Source organism: Simochromis diagramma, unplaced genomic scaffold (genome assembly GCF_900408965.1).
Source record: "Simochromis diagramma unplaced genomic scaffold, fSimDia1.1 OVJJ01000822.1, whole genome shotgun sequence".
NCBI classification, from domain to species: Eukaryota; Metazoa; Chordata; class Actinopteri; order Cichliformes; family Cichlidae; genus Simochromis; species Simochromis diagramma.
Window position 1 is genome coordinate 4,124,912 of NW_024387520.1, and position 19,565 is coordinate 4,144,476.

The window sequence follows — 19,565 nt, forward strand, 5'->3', positions numbered from 1 at the left end:
TTGCAATTGGTGTTTGTTCTGGGTAAGATATTGCAGACTGCAATAATGCATTTCTTGCATTTCTCATGGGTTCTAATGGGGGCCTTTCTTAAAATTACTGGTCCCAGTAACAAAGGCATTTGTTGACTCAGAAATCGAGGGAAAACCAACAACACACCCGGCAGAACATTATGTTATTTACACGGGTGCATTCGCTGTCAAAATAAAAGACGCACACCAGATAAGAAGTTGCAACGCGCGTTTGCGTCCATATAAAAGGCACTGTTTTTGTCCGCTAAAGTGGGATTTTCACGGCACATTCTGCACCACATCTCTGTGCGTTCATCATCTGTTTGAAGCCAGCTCACCTCCTGCAACCACTTTTCCGAGAATACACGCTTGTTTTATGGTTCGGACTCCTTCTGACATTTCTTTGGAGGTGGAGGAACACCAAAGTAATTGCTTAAAGGAGCTTGCTTCTTCGACATCTTTAAGAGTTCTAGACAAATGTCTGTCCTCCTCCAGAAAATCTTATGTACGCAAACACGCGTTGCAACTTCTTATCTTGTGCGCGTTTTTTATTTTGACAGCGAAAGCGCACCTGCGGACCACTTATTTGCACCCCTGGTTATTTAGCTTGTCATATTGCAGCCACAGAAATTCTTATGTCCATGAAACCATAAAGTTGCACTTTCTTTTTGCCTTATAGTCTGATTTGTCATAACTTTTCCGTTTTGTAGTCACTTCTTCACCCTGACCTGTCTTATTTGGCTCAGCAGAACTAAAATATATATCCTGCTGCTTTTACACACGCACTCACATAACGCTCAGCGATTCTCTGCGCGATCAACCTCTCACATGTTTAAGCTTGCTGCGGAAGATTTCACTTGTCATGTTTGAATAGTAAGCTAACGATTGATAAGACAATGTCAGAGGAATTGGTGCGCAATTAATCGTCACTCACCAATCAGTACTGTCGCTCTCTAAACACAGTTCGCGCGATTGCAAAGTGAAAGCAAAAAACAAGCGCAAATTCAAACGCGATTTCAATATGTCACATTGACAGTGGCTCACCGATGCCAATGACATAATTACCCAACTACATTTCCGAAAGAATGCAAAAGCATTGACATATATTTTTCCTTCCTATGATAGCCCGACGGGCAGGGCTGAGATTTTGGTAGCCCGACTGGAAAAATCGCTAGCCCCGGGACGTCGGGCTAGCGATTTTGGGAGCCCTGCAAGTAAGTGGATTTTGTTTTGACCCTCCTTTGTGCTTGAAAAAATTTGCATAACGTTTCACACTACAGTAAAAAATGGTTTCACTAACTAAGCTAGCTAGCATTAGCTAATAAAACCCCATCTCGATCTCTTCTATGATCATGTACAACAAGAAAGAAAAAAGAAGAACAGGAGATATCATGGTACTTATGTTGTTCTAGCCGTACTTCTTTTACCATAACCCTGCTGAAACACTTTAATATTATGGGCAGTACTTTTGACCAATGAGTGTAATATATATATATATATATATATATATATATATATATATATATATAGACTTATAAGCCTTATGTGCTTATATATAGTAGGTGACTTAGTCTGGAGCTCTTTTACACAAGATTCAGTAGAGCTATGCAGATGAATAAAATGAACAGACATGAAACTCTAGCAGCACTGCAATCATGTAACATGCTTCACTTTTCTAACTTCGTATATGAAAAACACCATGTCGTTTTGGCTAACTATTTAAGTTACAAAGTTTATCGTCTCTTATGTTAGTCAGTGTTTCCCTGCTGCCCTGTCTGCTGTTTCAAACCCTTCAACATCTCAGCACCCACCTGTAGGCTCCAGGGGATGTTTACTCATAACTTCCTAATTTCTGTATTTATCAATTTTGTGGGGCGTGATGAGCTTGGAGACTTGACAAAAACTCTAATTATATTCTGGTGCCGCAAGAAATCAATCTTTTCAAACCCAAATTATCTGATGTATTTTGTGATAGAGTTGATGTTAGCCCCTACCCTCACTGTCAGCTCTTCCTTGAAAGTCCAAACCATGTGACGCATGTGACATTTATTGTAACTTCTGAATGCTTTACGTCGACTTTGTACATTTTTTGCATGCCTATACAGCACCATCTTGCTTTATATTACGTTACGGCAAGCTGGCTAATTGCTAAAACTTTAAGGTATATAGAATGAGCTCTCAGGAGCTCAGTGTCTTCAGCGTGGTACCGTGCTGGAAATGCCACCTGTGCAAGTCCAGTTGTGAAATTTCCTCACTACTAAATGCTCCAGAGTCCATTGTTATGACAAAGTGCACGCGATCGAGAACAATAGCAACTCAGCCATGAAGCGCTAGGCCAAGTATAATCACAGAGGGGGGTCAGCAGATGTTGAGGTACATAGCTTACGGAGGTAAGTCAATCACTACAGACCTCCAAACGTCATGTGGACTTCAGATTAGCTCCAGAACAGTGCGTAGAGAGCTTCATGGGATAACTTTCCATGGCCAAGCAGCTGCATCCAAGCCTCATCAATCACAATGCAAAGTGCCAGATGCAGTGGTGTAAAGCATGACACCACTGGACTCAGTAAAAAGAAGTGGAGACATGTTCTCTGGAGTGACAAATGCTGCTTCTCCATCTATCAATCCAATGGATGAATCTTGGTTTTATCGTAGCTTGTCTGACTGCATTGTCTAAGGTTTGTGTGGTGGGGGTGTGGTCTACGGCTCCGCTGCAGAGGAGGGTGGGGCAGTGGGTTCTGCTGGCAGAGCAGCTGGGACTGATTGGTGTGATCAGTCCTGCTATTTCAGTTGCCAGCTGGGATTGGAGAGAGGATGGCTGTTCTGGGAACAAGTCGTCTGAAAAGCTGCACAGAGATCTTGAAAAAGTGTCAAATAAAACATAATCAGTCCTGTAACAGTGTGTACATATGGATCAATTGTGTCACAGTGGTGTCGAAAACCAGTTGCGGGATGAGCCATGACCAGTGCAGCCAGTGGCAGTACTGGCAACATTGCTGGCGGAAATGGCCACCATGCACCGGGAGCAGGTGGCGTTGCATCAAGGTTAGCTCCAATGGCTATGGGATCAGGCCGAGGATCAGACAAGAGAGTTGGAGGACCTGGTTGCTCTGGCTCTAGGCAGCAAAGTCGGCCAGTCCCAGGCCTGAGGAGGAGGCTCCCCAGAACCACTACAGCTTCGTGGGCTGCAGAGCAGCTGCCACAAGAGGTGGTCTCTAACACACACTCTATTGCCTCCCCAGCAATGAAGGGTGCTTCCCCAACTCACAGGGAGCCTCGCAATTGCTGATGCAGGTGTGTTGGAGGTGAAGGCAGCTATAGACTGGCACCAGTAATGCCTGCTGATGGAGGTGGGGCAGGTGGTCCGTGTCACCAGCCCTCCAACACCTTCCCCCAGTCCAGGAAGGATGTACACCATACCTGTAAGGTGTTTAGGGGATACACGCCAGGATATGGTCGACTCGGGATGCACGCAGACCTTGATCCACCAAACTCTGGTTCGGCCAGGGCATTGTTGGAGACAGAGTGGGTGGAGGACAAGTGTGTACATGGGGACATACAAAAATATGTCCCCTCTGGGAAGGAGGAGACGGTGTTTCAGTTCGTCTCCCGAGTCAGCATCCCAAAAGATATAGTGATTGACCAGGGCACATTGTTCTTGTCTCGCACACTAAAAGAACTGTACAAATGACTTGGAATTAAAACTTTTCGGACCACCGTCCACCACCCTCAGAATGATGGGCTGGTGGAGAGGCTGTATAAGACTTTAAAATCCATGATTCATAAGTTCATTCATGAGGATGAATGCAATTGAGATCGCTGGTTAGACCCTCTGTTGTTCGAAGTGTGGGAGGTTCCCCAGGATTTTCTCCCTTTAAGGTAACTTTTCGGCAGGAACCCACTGGTGGAAAGGAACTGGAAAGGACCCTTTGTGGTCACACAGTGAGTGGGACATGTAGACTATGAAGTAGTACAGTCGGACAGGGGAGGACTCACACAAATATATCACCTCAACCTCCTGAAAGTGCGGAGAGAGGCTAAAACCGTTTCTCTGGTGAGCCTTGTTGGGACTGGAGGTGCCAAATTCCGCCTGCCTCCATTGTGATGGCCTTCTCACACAGGCCCCGAGAGCGGACATTGCTGCATTGCAACAATATTTTGCAGATGTGTTCTCCCCCCTGCCCGGCCGTACCAGCCTCATAGAGGATCATTTGGAAACTGCCCTGGCTTGACGGTACATACACACGTACATAAAAGACAAAGTGTTCAGAGAGAATTGGCTAATGGAAAAGTCAGACAGCACGTGGTGTAGCGCCATAGTTCTTGTGGTAAAGACAGATGGATCTATATGGTTCTGTGTTGACTACCATAAAGTGGATGAAGTGTCACAGTTTATCTCATCGCCGGGTCAACAAGCTCCTGGACCGGTTAGGCACCATTTGCTTTTTTTATGTTTCTGGATTTAACAAAAACGTGTGCTTTGTTAATAACTGTAAAGTAATACTGGGAGACGTGGGATGAAGAAAGTTGCTAAGAGTCATAATGCTAGCATTAAACCCTAACCACTGCTAGCATTGCTAAGCGTCATAATGCTAGCAGTGGTTAGGCTTTACTGTCCCCCTTTGGGGTTGATTGGATTAATTCCAGACAAAGCAAGAACCCAGAGTATTTTTAGCATATTCCCTACTTTCTGAGTACTCCCAACACAAAAAGTATCAAGAAACCCATACAGCTCCCGATGATCAGGAATACACTAGCATTAGTTTTTCATCATGATCTTTACTTTTGATCCTGTTGATGTTGCAGCGATCACATGTTGTATATATAGAATTTGTGTTTTTTTTCCTAAGTAGTTTGCCACATGTCGAGGTCAGGGATAAAGGCATGGGCGGATTAAAGCCTATATCGACTCAATGAGAAAAGGCCATATGGGCAAATGAGATCTATGTCCATGAAGCACTAATCTGGGGATGCCCTGAGTGACGAAGGATGGACACTGCCCACATCAGCTAAGAGGCTTGGGAATTCAAATACAGCCAGTGGACTGCTCTACTGTATCCTGCACATTAGCGCCCCCATCTGACCCTGAATAATCAGAGAGTGAAAAAAGAGCCTTGATTGGGAAAGAAGATTAAAAACACTATCACAGTAAACAAATGTAAGATTCATTCAAAATGTAAAGAAAGGAAACAATCATTTGAAGCTTACTGATTAAATTCAAATGAAAAGTTGTTTTGAAGTCATACATTAAAATTTAAATCCAAATGTATACAAGATAAAGGTGAAGATACTGTAAAGTAGATACAGATGTCTTTACAGAGAAATTACTACCACATAAAGAAACTTAGATAGTCATTACCAGAATAATAGTTAGCGCGTGCCCCATAGCAAATAAAAGTTAAAAAAAAGGCATAAATTAAAATGTAGAAGGTAAGGCAAGTGGAGATAAAGCAAAAAGGAGGGGGTATTTATTAGAGATTCTGTCCCAGTGATTGGCTGCAAGGCTAGTAGCAGAAGGACAAATGGACAAATCTAAGGAGCTAATAACACTGAATACGGAACGGCCCTCATGGGCAAATCTGGCACTAAGATGATAATGAGATTATAAAACCCTACTATATTGCGGCAAATTGTATAAGTGTTTCATTGAACCTTGTTGAACTTTCATTTATGCATGCCAGGCTCCTTCCCTTTTTGTCTCTCTCCTTTCTTCTCCTTCCTGGGATGATGGGTAGAGTATGAGTAAGAGAAGGAGTAGAAAAAATGCCTTCTGGATAGAGTTTACCTAGTGTAGGGTTGAATAGAAGACCACAGACTGGGCTTTTCAGACATGCTTGTGGTTAGCATAATTACGGTAGCTCAAAAAATGAAAGGGTATGAGCTCTTGTCAGAGTACAAGTATATGTCCCATACATTTATCTATCGACTGCGTATACCTATTCCAAATATGTATACAAAATGTATGTAATAGCTGACAAGAGCAGTATTCATAAAACTGCGAAAGAAAGAATGGAATGAATTAATTCATCCCTGGTTCTGTTTCCTCGTCCCTGTTGGAGAGAGGTATCTCTAAGGCATAATGCTACCATCACCGTGCTTCACTATAAGGCTAATACTAGGTAAGTGATAATCAAGTGACTGCAAATAAAAGTTGCCTGACATAGATTCATATGAGAGCATGGCTAATACTAATATAAGCTTAGGAGCAAGAGAGACAAAGTCTTTAAGGTAATTTTGTAATTTTACACACCATGCTTGTAGAATAACAACTCTTTTCCAAAACAGTTGGGACATTGTGCAAAATATAAAGAGTGAGTCTGTATTGTATATTGTAAAAGAAAGCATCACCTGTTTTTCTTAACCTCAGTGATGAAGTATGATACCTGATCACATCTCAGATATGTTAGTGAGATGTCACCTACATAACATACCAGTGCTTTTGTTGTACTTTGACTGTTCATATTGAGAATTCATCTGAATAAAATGGAAATGGAAACAAGGCGTACCCAGTTTTTCGATCTCTCAAATAAAAATTTGTAGGACCAAACAAGATATTTCATTTTCTCTCTAACCATGATTCTCTCAAATCAAAATTTTAATGGTTGTAAAATACAATTATCAGTACCTGTCAGGGTCTGAGCAGTTATGGACTTGTTATTGTGATATGTATTTGTAAGTCTATGCTTCTGTTCGGTGTTCCACTTATTGTATGTGTAGGCGTGTGTAGGTATGTGTGCGTATATATGTGTGTGTGGATGCCAAGCACCTGCAGGCCTGATGGGCGTGGTCCTGCTAGAGGATTGGCCACACCTGAAGCCCCACACACACCTGCTGCTGATCAGGCTCGTCGGGGGAGCTATTTAGGAGACCGATGGAGCTCCAACCGACGTGGGATCATTCCATGAGACTCCACGTTAGTCTTCAGCTTAGTTAAGTCTGTGAGTATATGCCTACTGGTATTAAGTGTCTTGACGGCTGCCTCTGTTATTTCCCCTCAGGAGGAGCGTGGAACAGCGGAGGGCAGTAAGCACGGGGTGTGTGGACACACGAGAGTGGAGAACATGGAGCACGGACTTTTTGAAAAGACACGACAGGGGAGTCACGGGAGAGCACGGGGATTTACTGTTATTGTTCCATTCACTGTAAATAAACACACTGCTTATACACAGAGCACCGCGCCTGGGTCCTCCTTCCCTACTTCCCCACGGTTTGCCTTGCCAAACCGTAACAGTACCAATGAAAAACAAAAAACACTAATTCTGTCCTTTTAGAGTACTCACAACACAAATTACAGGACATATAAGAATGAAAAGGGGGTAAACATTTGGAAAAAAATATATATGTGACGTGCTGTCTTTCTCTCTGTTATGCAGGAAAATTTCAGTCAGATGTATCTGTTATTTAGGCTTATGGTCTTATGAATTGGTATTCTGATCATTTGAAAGACTTTATGATACTGAATTCAATATGTTAGAAATTCAACATGAACACTTTGAAACAGAAAAACACATTTGTGAGTCACTGACATCAGCATTTTCCACATCATCATGATTTAGTCTAGCAACGATTTGACCCAGACAATGCCCCGACCCTCTGGATCCAGATCAGAGGTTAGCATCCAGTTCACCTGAGTTTACCTCTCTACATCCTGCAATTCTGACACAGAATGTGCAAGTGAGGCTACGAAAACACATAATAGGTATGTGAAAACACACTCGTAAAACACACATGCACACACACACATATACAAGATACACACATTCACTTCCATGTGACCTTCTACCAAGGCAGCGGACTTCCACCCTACCAAGCTGAAAAAACAGAGGTTAGAGTAGGTGAGCTTCATTTGAGTGGGTCTAAATTTCCCAAATCAGCTCACACAAATATCAATCACACACTGTCTGTGTGTGTGTGTGTGTGTGTGTGTGTGTGTGTGTGTGTGTGTGTGTGTGTGTGTAAGAGAGAGAGAGACAGATTGATGTTTTTGTATGGTGAAGAAGTGGAGACAGCTAAAGGTGTTTCACAGTCAGCAGTGCGTGGATCAGGGAGGTGAGGGTTACAGTCAAGTCAAACCTAGAGCAGGATGAAACACATTATGTGTCAACATGCCTACTTTTATTTAAAAGTACTCATTTTTTGTCTATGGGTCTAAGTACATTATTAGTTTAAAAAATTCAAAGTGTCCCCCCTTGTCATCACACATAAATAATTCTTACTTCTGTAACAATTCATGATACAGATAATAATAATAATTAATGTTTGATTTTAACAGCAAAAGTAAAAAAAAATGACATACAATGCATATATATGTTATACAGGAAATGAAAGTGAGTCCCATTCTGCAGTCCATTATGGTTAATTACAGCATTGTGCTGGGACTCTTGTACTAGAGCATGGTTGGTAATTAAAGTACAGGTAAGACATTAACTTACTTTTGTTAGCCATTAATCAGTGTTTACCTTCAGAGAGCTCCCCCTTTGTAATTAATGATCAGCTTGGACAATGAATAATCACCCAAGAGGAAGTTGTGTGTTCATGTGTGTGTTTTTATGTATTGGTGTGTTAATAGCAATGGGGTTTTCCCAAAGTACAGCCTTACTAATAAATGAATGATCTTCAGTCTCAGAAAACCCCCTTCAAAAACTTCAAACAAGGCAAACACCCCCCCCCCCCCCCCCGCCCCCCAACAAAAATAGAAGAGCCATTACAAGTAACACTCTCCTGTATTTGCTCTTTTTTTATCCATCTATTTCTGATCACCCTCATTCTCTCCAACTTTGAACGGTATCCTTTGCTTGGCATCTAAACAGTCCAGGTTTGGAATGATTACATGTTGGGAAGGCTTCTGCAACCCCCACATTAACAAGCACCCAACTCCTCAACTTATTTCTGTCAGCCTTGCTTCTACTCCAACACACACATGCGCAAACACACAAAGGGAGCTTTTCCAGAAAGAGATTGGTTCCACTTTATCTGCATATTTAGCCTGTGTTCAGTGTGCTGCTAACTGATAAAATTCTGCAAGTGTGCCAGGCCCCTGCCAAATGCCAGAGCACCGACCTTCTTAGGAGGAACAAATTCCTTTAGCAAAAATTTACAGAAAACAAATTAAAAAACAAACAAAAACCCCAAAACAAAATAAACAAGCAAAGAAACAAATAATGAAAAGAATAAGGTAGTGAAAGAGGAAAGCAAGACAGTCAAAGGAGAAGGGGATGGATCCAGGCTTTCTTCGAATGATAATGATATTGATATATTAGTGAAGACTCCCAGAGATTATACCATATCATTAACATATTATAATATTAACATATTATGGTATACCAGCATTGCTTCACAGATGCTTAGGAATAGCAGACATGCCTTCAAGGCTCCTTGCATCCTTTTGCCAAAAAAAATCTGAATCAAAACTGATCCTCATTTCTCCAGAGAGCCAAGAGGTATGCAGAGGAGTAGATACATAAAGGGTGAAACCAAGAATAATTATCTTTCTTCGAAAAATTATTTATTGCTAAGAAAGAAGAATGGATGCAGGAGAGCAACAGAGCAATAGCAAGACTCACCCTTCAACCCATTCTCCCATTTTGCTGCCTGACCAATACCCTTACACTTAGCGTGTGTGTGTGTGTGTGTGTGTGTGTGTGTGTGTGTGTGTGTGTGTGTGTGTGTGTGTCTGTTAAGTGAGTGATCATACGCCATTCTCCGCAGCAGCCAGGGGCCCAGGGCTTCCTCGGTCTGGCTACGTAGAAGAGCAGCGGTTCACATTGGGATGTCTGTCATTGCGTATGTGCACATGCATGTGCGTGCATGATAACAAGGATTCACTGGTCTGTTTTCTGTTGCTGAGAGGTTTTATCTCCAACCTTGATTAGCAACACCTACACACACATATCCATACTATAGCAACTCAAACAAAGGCAGTCGTAGTAGCAGGAGTGACTGCTGATTGAAGTGTTGGGCCACGATGCCCTGACAGCCTTCCTTCAACCTTCTCTCAACCTCGTCACCTCCGTTGCTCTGCTGTGACTCTCACCACAATAGCTGCTGCTTGTGAACCTGCCAGGCTGCCAAGGACACAAAGATGACTGAACCAACCTTTGACATTAGAAGTGTCCACTAAAAGACCAGAGACAAGCCGAGTTGGCAGCTCTGTTAACAGGCTAGAGACCGAGATCTTTTCAGCTTGCTTAAAGTAGCAAAAGTCAATAGAGCACAAGTCAATAGTGCATACATATGGATGGACGCTGTGTCAAACAAGTCTGTGTTTAGATATTGTTAGGCATGCCAACAGTTTCAAAAGGTGACCTCAATATTTTGGCACAACTGTTGCTGTCTTTTGACCGACAGCAGTCACGGAGAAGGAGCAGAAGAGACATAAATCATCAAAGTAAAAAACTGACATTTGAGCATGAAATACAGCATGAGGTTTGTATTGAAGGCTAGATGACATTTCAAGGAGCTGATTCACTCGAAGATGTTAAGGCCACCCACCCACACAGCTCCATGTGGAACATGCCGTTTTAGTGGCCGAGATGAGATAGGAGTGCTAGAGATGTATTCACAGACATGTGGAGCATGTGTAAGATGACCTATACATTCACCATGATGTCAGGGAGGATCTTTGAAGAGAATAAAATCACAAAGCAGAGCATCCCGAGCAAAGATGGAAATGAGGGAAGAGCTAAGAACGTGAACGTTCGAGTACGTTTGTGTGTAACACTATAACAAAGCAAAAACAGGTGTTTTTAATACCTGCGACAGATATATTGCTTCCTGCTTAAGGCTTGACTTTCCTTCTTTTTTTCATATGTGTGGGACTGTGCAAGCATGCCTGTGTGTGTGTGTCACTCTTCAAACAACACTGCAATCATCATCTCTTATCAACGGTCATGTTGAGGATTACAGCTTTCATCCCTAATCCTACATTAAGGACACATTCTCATGATGGACGTGACATCATCAAGGCCAGTCAACCACAGAGAGGGCACAAGGACAGGAAGCCAAACACCACAGGAAAGGATTAATGAATATAGGAGGCAGAATGGATGATGAAAAAAAAAATGCAAGAGGGGGTCACAAAGAAGATGAAAACAGAAATGAACTCAGATAGCAAAATTTCTGCAGTGCTGCTGATACAACCTCTCTATTTGTGTTTCAAGATAATCTTCCACTGCTTCAGTTCCACAGTTTGTCTAACAATGACACTCAATCTGTTCTACTAAGATTTAAGATGTGCCCATTACCCAGACACATGCGCACAAACATGGACATGTGCTAAATACACACCGTTCTGAACTGACTGAATTCTGATCCACTCCTTTAAATCACTGAAGGAAAAAATACACAAATACTGAGGAGTTTATTTTTAGTCTGCATGAGTCCTTATTGCTTTTTATTAAAAGAAATACCAAGCTGCACTATTACATCCTCTGTGACAGTTCCACATTATATTTAAACCAATGATATAGAATGAAAAAACCACCTTCAATTTTCATGCTAAATAATCTGTGGTTATGGTTTCTAGATATTTAACTGACTTTCAACATATACAAGTGTTAAAATCAATGGACAGATTATTGCATCGTTGTTTGTAACCCTCTCGATGTACTAGTTTCTCAGTACACCTCACTATACCACCCAGAGAAACCATGCCTCTTTTTTAACTGTTACTAAAAAAACAAATATGCTTGACTTATCTAACATTGGCACAATCCAGTTTTCTGCTTGCAAACGTGTGTCAAATTTTAACCAGGCACCTCCCAATACGTCAATGTTCAACAGCCTTATAATGAGCAAAATCTAATAAAACTGAAAGGGATCCCAATTATGCTGTGATTCACAGACATTGAGAAATACTGTTGATATTTTTGGACAGACAGTTTTGGTACCTGCAGAGACTCTGGGGCAGTCTGGCATCATAGGCTCCAGTGGTATGTCCAAGGGCTCTGGACTTGATACCCAGTTACGACAGTGCTTTAGAAAGAGAAAAATAAAACAATTAAACTCATATTAAATGACATTCAAAAGAATTAAATATGACATGTGGAGAGTAATGAATATGTAGCAAGCAGTTTCTTCCACTATTACTTCCACAAACACAGAAAAAACTGTTGTAAAAGATGAAGATATAAAAGCAAAGTATTTGGTACAAAATTTAAGTCTTTAATCTTGTTAATAATGGGTGTGTGTTTTTATTTTGTTTCAACTGCATCTAACCAAACACTGAAAAAGGAGCGAAAGCGGTTGGAAACAAACAGAAAGACAGTACGCAAGAAAGTGTGTGTGTTTCTGTGTGTGTGTAGATGAGTAAGGTGGGGGAAGAGAAGGAGAGACAGGAACAAGCAATTAAAAGCTCAGTGACATGTTGCTCAGACAGCTTGGCGTTTGTTTGTGGTGGAGAGCTGAGGCCTTCTACCACAGTGGATGAGTGAGTGCCCTGGGGGAGGGTGTCTGCCCAGCTTGCTGACCCATAACCCCCTGCAAACACCCCTACTCCTCTCACAACCCCAGTGGTTGACAACTCTACTGTCAGAAAGAGGAGAAGACCTCTTCATTCGTTTTTTTCCTTTATGCTGTCTTCATCTTCCTATCTGTCTGGCACTCCCTTTTTTTTTCTACCTACCACTGCAGGTTATTTTAGACATATAAGGTCTTAAGCCCCATGTACCATTAATCAAAAGTATCAATGCTTCAGAATAAGGCAACTTAAGTTTTCAGTGCTGTAAGTTTTCATTCTCCGGGTCAGCGGATGACAGCGCATCAAAGTTTGTTTTCCCTTTTGACTCTGCAATGTGGATTGGTATGCTGTGGCTTGTAAGGTAGGTACAAAAACAAGGGAAAAGGGAGAAAGAGACAGAGGGAGGCTGAGAAGGAATGCTTAGAGAAGACGTCCCCCAAGATAAGATAAAAGTTCAATAGAAGAAAGAGAAAATGTAAAGAGATTAGAATGTGCAGCTGGTGTCCTTCTGAATCACTGCTTATCTGCCCTTGTTTACTTTCACCCTGGCCCCCTGACAGCCATTACGGTATTGTACGTGCTTGTGTGCGCGCGTGCGGTTGTGTGTGTGGGTCAGTGACTGCATTTCAAGGGGTCTCCCACGAAGATGTGTAGAGTTGTGAACCCTTCAAAATATACACACACCGACACACACATGCTTTTGCATTTTTGCCCTCTGTGACGCCAACTCCCAAAGACCTAAAACAAGACTCACAGAACAGACAAACCCTGCAAATGCTTTCAATTTAAATTACGTAACACAATCACCGAAACGCACACACATAACTTTTGTGGATATATATTCTGTTCTATAGTCTTTACAAGTTCTCTGGTTTCTGTACGAATATTAAAACTGCATCGAAGCAGAGACACTGAATACATCTGATCCAAACTGAGGTCCTCTTTGCTGTTTATTTTTGTTGAAAAAAGTCTGCGCAGCTAGGGCAAAGCAAATCTCTCATCATATGCTTGACATATACTGCAGTGAGGGTACATTGTGATTTATTTACTGCAAGCTTATAGAGAAATATAGAAATTCATTACAAGAGATAATCATGATGAAACATCTGGAACATATAAATCTGTAGCAAATATTCATTTGGGAAATTTACAGAAAAGTCTGTTATTGAAATAAAGTTTGTTTTTCTTAAGGATGGATTACATATGAACCAAAGTAGTCAATCACTGAATGTGTCTCTTAAATGGTAGGAATGCCTGAATTACTCTTTTCTGGTGCTTTTTCATTTATTTTTAGCCCTGTCAATCAAAAATGCTAGCCACTGGAAAGCATAGAGAATAAAAGTAGCCAAAGAGGTTGAAGAAAGATCAGCCAAGAGATGAGAGGGGATGAAGGGGGGGAGGCTGGAGGGCTTGGTGTTGGGGGGAAGATGACAAGTCATCTTGGTAAACAGTGGCATATTGTGTATTTTTAGATCCTTTGGTTTGCCCTAGATGTGCTCTCCTCTGAGCCCGGGCTCGAGGGCAGAGTGGTGCAGAGTAGCACAGAAGCAGTGGGGCTCCTTGACTGCTACATCAAGTGTCTCATTGTATCTCCTTTAATTCATTCTGTCTGTCTGGAGGAAGATGTCAGCTGGGCTGTGGAGCAGTGGGCTGAAGGCAGCTAGAGAGAAGGGAAGGAGGGGAGTCTTTCAAAGGGCCCTCCTCCCTCCCCTACACCTCCACCACCAATGGAGGCAGGGAGGCTGAGGTTTGAATAGATTTGTCAAGGCAACAACACACATGTGCACACAAACTCTTGCATAAATGCACACACACACAGCACAAAGCCCCAGTACTGTGGGAGACCGCAGGCATAACAGCAGTCACATAAAGGCAAGGCCTGCTGGCTGGGATTAGAGAAGGGCGACATGACAAAAGGATGGCACATCACATCGGCTGCCTCTGACACATAGCATCATCACTTCAAGCAGCTCGTCCACCGATCAATGATGCCATTGAACTAAAAGCAGACAGAGAAACAAACATGTAAACAGATTTGGCTGTCCCAAACCTCTGCTACTCTGTGCATGTGCTTTTCTTTGCATGCTTGGATTTATGCTGGTTATGAACATACACATTTGCCCAGTCTTTGGGAAAATCTTTTGAAGTCTAACTTTGCCAGCTACCAGTTGGAATATTTAGATTGAAATGGACTTAGTAATGTGTTAGGAATGAAAGGATGCCACATTGTTTGATGGAGATGAAAATTATCAACTTACAGATTTCTGATAGAGGGTTTAAGAGTTCATACTGATGGCAGTCAGCTTAGCCTGTAGAGGTCTATGTGTCCCTCCAAGGATATATCTCCCCAAATCATCACTGACCCACCACAAAACTGGTCGTGCTGAACGATATTCTTTCTTTTTCTGTTTCTCCTGTGAAACAGTTTTTGATGATTTGCAAATGTGCTATATAAAGTTTATTATTACTTATGACCACTTCCTACTGTGCAAAATGCAGAATAAAATTTAAAAAACTCTATTATTTTATTAGTAATAATGTGGATTGATAATTAAACTGTTTATTAAATAAATTCTAAATTTAGCAACAAATACCAGTCAAATGTTTGGACATACCAGATCTTTGACTGGTACTGTATATAATCACTGCATTCTCAGTGTGTACGCATGCCAACTTGGTACATACTGGTAGATGTTTTGCACATGATGAGTTTTTCCTGCACTGTCTCCATACACACTTCCACTCTGTTTGAGCATTTGCATGCAAGGTTAACCACATTAGTAGCTACCACAAACCAATTCGCCTTAAAGAGGAGTGCTTTATAATGGCCTTCAACACCACAGCTGCATCAATGCAGACTTTCCAGTGATGTGCAAGACTGTTGTGAGCAACTACCCACATATTTATTGGTAAAATGCTCAAACTGTGAAAGATGTTTAATCTAATGTCACAATTTAAAGGTTACATTTTATTGTGACTAAAAGATGCCTGTCTCTAGTCAAGAAAACTGAAGATGGGGTATTTTAATTGTAAAATGTGTATTAGCAGAGATGGTTACAATAGCAAAGCAGCTTACCAGAGTTAAAAAAAAAAACAGAAGATGTTTACAGGACATGCTACCAAAGAAACTTGTTAATAGCTTGTTTTTCCTCATAATGCATGCACTGTTCAGAGTGAAGTTTATTCTGAAGCTTGTACCTGTATTTATATCCTATGCATAATTCTTACTGTTTAATTAAGGTCACTGTTTGGTCAATTTTAGGCAACGAAACTATACGGGTTTGCATTCAGATACACTCTCATGTTTAAAGACAAACTTATCAGTTGATTCAGCCTTCCATCATATTACTTGTTGCTGCAATGATGAGTTCAGTGTCAGTGAAGTGCAGAGAGCTCTTGGCTAAGGTCTCATGATAACTACTTCAGACGTTTAGGGATTTAGGTTTCTATTACAGTACTTGGCATTTTGATACAATGACTTTAAAAGGGTACCCAGTGGATTAAAATGTGGAGCCAAAGGGTCCTGACCGAGTGTCAGATGGGAGGGAGACTAACCTTCTATATATGCAACCATCTATACCACCTCGGTTGCAAAACTGCATCTCCACCTCTCATTCTGAAAGCACACCAAACTGAGTCCCATGACAGAAACTCTGTACCAAGTGCACAAAGTCTCCTAAACCATAACACACATGACAGTCTGCTACCTAACTTCTCAGAAAGTAGTCCTGAGTATCAATTTTTGCTCACTCTCTCTGTGTCTGTTTCTAACCCACCTCCCCCAGTTCTTGAATAATCTCTATGGATTAGGATGGTTTATTCATGACCATAGTGTACTCTGAATGTGTGTGCATATGCGTGTGTGTCTGTGTGTGTGTGCGTGCTCTGGGCAGGCCACTAGAGTGTGACAGCAGGCCAGCACAGTGACAGGAGACACCTTGGAGATTGTGACAGGCTGCCAGCTGTACACCATCATTTGGATTTCTCTCTCTCACTCACTTCTCCTCACTATGCTACTCATCTACCTCCACATATATCTCTTCATCCTCCTTCTGCATCTGTATTCACTCCATTCACACAGTACCTGTGTTTTTTTTCTCTTTCCACAGCTCTACACTGTGCTTTCTCAGTGGCAGTCAACAGGATTTAAATAATTGAATGTTTCTCATACTCTGTTTCTTTGTATATTTTTTTCTGTCTCAGTCAGTAGATGAGTCTTTCTATCTTTGCTCTGGCCTACCCCATCTTTTTTTTAATCTCACCTTCACTCACTATTTGGTTTCCTTGCTGTGACGTCAGTTCCCCCTTGTCTGACCCATCTGGTCTATACAACCTGGCTCAGCAGGCACTGATCTCTAAATCCTATCTTCTCTCTTTCACCCGTTTCATCACTCCATCTCACCATCCACTGACCTCTTGAAAATCAAAAGAAGAGAATTACCACTGTCCGAGGAGAAAAGAGCACGGCTGGGGTGTCCCAAACTCACATACATCCACTTGTATTGGCATCCATCTTTATTCACCAAACAGGGCATTAGTGAGGTTCAGTGCTAGCTAACCTTCTATGATGAGCTGCCCATACATTAGTGTGCAATGAAACAGATGGGTTACTTATAAAAATGTCCTTATGTATATATATATATATATATATATATATATTTAGATACATAGATAGATATATTGGGGTGCAATGTTACTCGTATCGATATTGAACCGTTCGATACAGTGCTTTCGGTTCAGTACGCATATGTATCGAACAATACATAATTTTTAATTTATTTGATCAACTTTTCTTATGAGGAAGGTGCCTAAGAAGTACAGGAAGCTGTCCATACCTGAGGCCTTGGAAACTGCCAAGCAACGACTCACAGCCTTGGCCAGCCGCTTGAGGAGGTACTCCAGAGAGATAGAAGGCAAGAGAATAAACGAGCTGTTCTCCATGGAACCAGCCAAGGTTTACTCTCAGTGGCAGGGGAACAATATGAGAACAGTACCACCAAGGCTGGAGGCAGAACAATACTGGAAGAGCATATGGGAGAAGGACGCAACCCATAACGGCAATGCTCAGTGGCTAGTGGATCTGAGGGCAGACCACAGCAACCTCCCCGAACAGGGTCCAGTAACCATCACAATGGCAGATATCCAAGAAAGGGTCTCCAGTATGAAGAGTTGGACAGCACCAGGCCCTGAAATGGTTCATGCCTACTGGCTGAAGAAGCTGACTGCACTCCACGAGCGCCTGGCAACACAAATGAACCAGCTGCTAGTTGACGAGAGACACCCCGAATGGCTAACCGAAGGCCAGACAGTCCTGATCCTCAAGGACCCCCAGAAGGGACTGGTCCCCTCCAACTACCGACCAATAACCTGCCTCAGCACCACGTGGAAGCTCCTGTCAGGCATCATAGCGGCTAAGATGAACAGGCACATGGGTCAATACATGAGCGGGGCACAGAAAGGGATGGGCAAGAATACCAGAGGTGCAAAACACCAGCTACTGGCAGACCAAGCAGTCAGCCGAGACTGCAGGACCAGACTGACCAACCTGTGCACTGCCTGGATTGATTACAAGAAGGCCTATGATTCAATGCCCCACACCTGGATCCTGGAATGCCTAGAACTATATAAGATCAACAGGACCCTGAGAGCCTTCATCAGGAACTCAATGGGGATGTGGCGGACAACGCTGGAGGCCAACCTCAAGCCCATAGCACAAGTCACCATCAAGTGCGGGATCTACCAAAGAGATGCTCTGTCCCCACTGCTGTTCTGCATAGGCCTCAACCCCCTCAGTGAGCTAATTGACAAGACTGGCTACGGATACCGACTATGGAATGGAGCAGTTGTCAGCCACCTCCTGTACATGGATGACATCAAGCTGTATGCCAAGAGTGAACGAGACATCGATTCACTGATCCACACCACCAGGATATACAGCAATGACATCGGAATGTCGTTCGGGCTGGAGAAGTGTAGTCGGATGGTAACAAAGAGAGGGAAGGTAGTCAAAACGGAGGGGATCAAACTACCAGAAGGCAACATTGCAGACATAGAGGACAGTTACAAGTACCTGGGGATCCCGCAGGCAAATGGGAACCATGAAGAGGCCGCTAGGAAAGCTGCAACCACCAAGTACCTGCAGAGGGTCAGGCAAGTCCTGAAGAGTCAGCTGAACGGTAAGAACAAGATCTGGGCTATCAACACCTACGCCCTGCCCGTGATCAGGTACCCTGCTGGGGTAATAGGCTGGCCAAACGAGGAGATAGAAGCCACTGACATCAAGACAAGAAAGCTCCTTACCATGCATGGAGGGTTTCACCCCAAGTCCAGCACCCTGAGGCTGTACGCTAAGCGGAAGGAAGGGGGCTGGGGACTGGTGAGTGTCAGCACCACAATCCAGGATGAGACAAGGAACATCCACGAATACATCACGAAGATGGCCCCAACTGACAGCGTGCTCAGTGAATACCTCAGGCAGCAGAAACCCAAGAAAGTGGAGGAAGGCGAGGAACCATCATGGAAGGACTGGCCCCGGCACGGTATGTACCACCGGCAGATAGAGAAGGTGGCTGATATCCAGAAATCCTACCAGTGGCTGGACAAACCTGGACTGAAAGGCAGCACGGAAGCACTAATCATGGCAGCACAGGAACAAGCACTAAGCACAAGATCCATTGAGGCTGGGGTCTATCACACCAGGCAAGACCCCAGGTGCAGGCTGTGTGAAGATGCTCCAGAGACAATCCAGCACATAACAGCAGGGTGTAAGATGCTAGCCAGCAAGGCATACATGGAACGCCATAACCAAGTGGCCGGCATAGTGTACAGGAACATCTGTGCCGAGTATAATCTGGAAGTCCCGGGGTCAAAATGGGAGATGCCCCCAAGGGTGATGGAGAATGACCGAGCTAAGATCCTGTGGGACTTCCAGATACAGACGGACAAAATGGTGGTGGCTAACCAACCGGACATAGTGGTGGTAGACAAACATGAGAAGATGGCCGTAGTGATCGATGTAGTGGTTCCGAATGACAGCAACATCAGGAAGAAGGAACACGAGAAGCTCGTAAATACCAAGGGCTCAGAGAAGAGTTCGAGA

General features: G+C 42.9%; 1 protein-coding gene across 1 annotated transcript in view; it reads right to left on the reverse strand.

The window, feature by feature from the left end:
* Nucleotides 1-19,565, reverse strand: part of fam172a (family with sequence similarity 172 member A) — a 158,156-nt gene that overhangs the window by 38,513 nt on the left and 100,078 nt on the right. Inside the window, exon 10 of the mRNA XM_040019660.1 lies at nucleotides 11,898-11,982. Coding sequence (XP_039875594.1) covers nucleotides 11,898-11,982 — 85 coding nt within the window. The remainder of the gene's footprint in view (nucleotides 1-11,897; nucleotides 11,983-19,565) is intronic.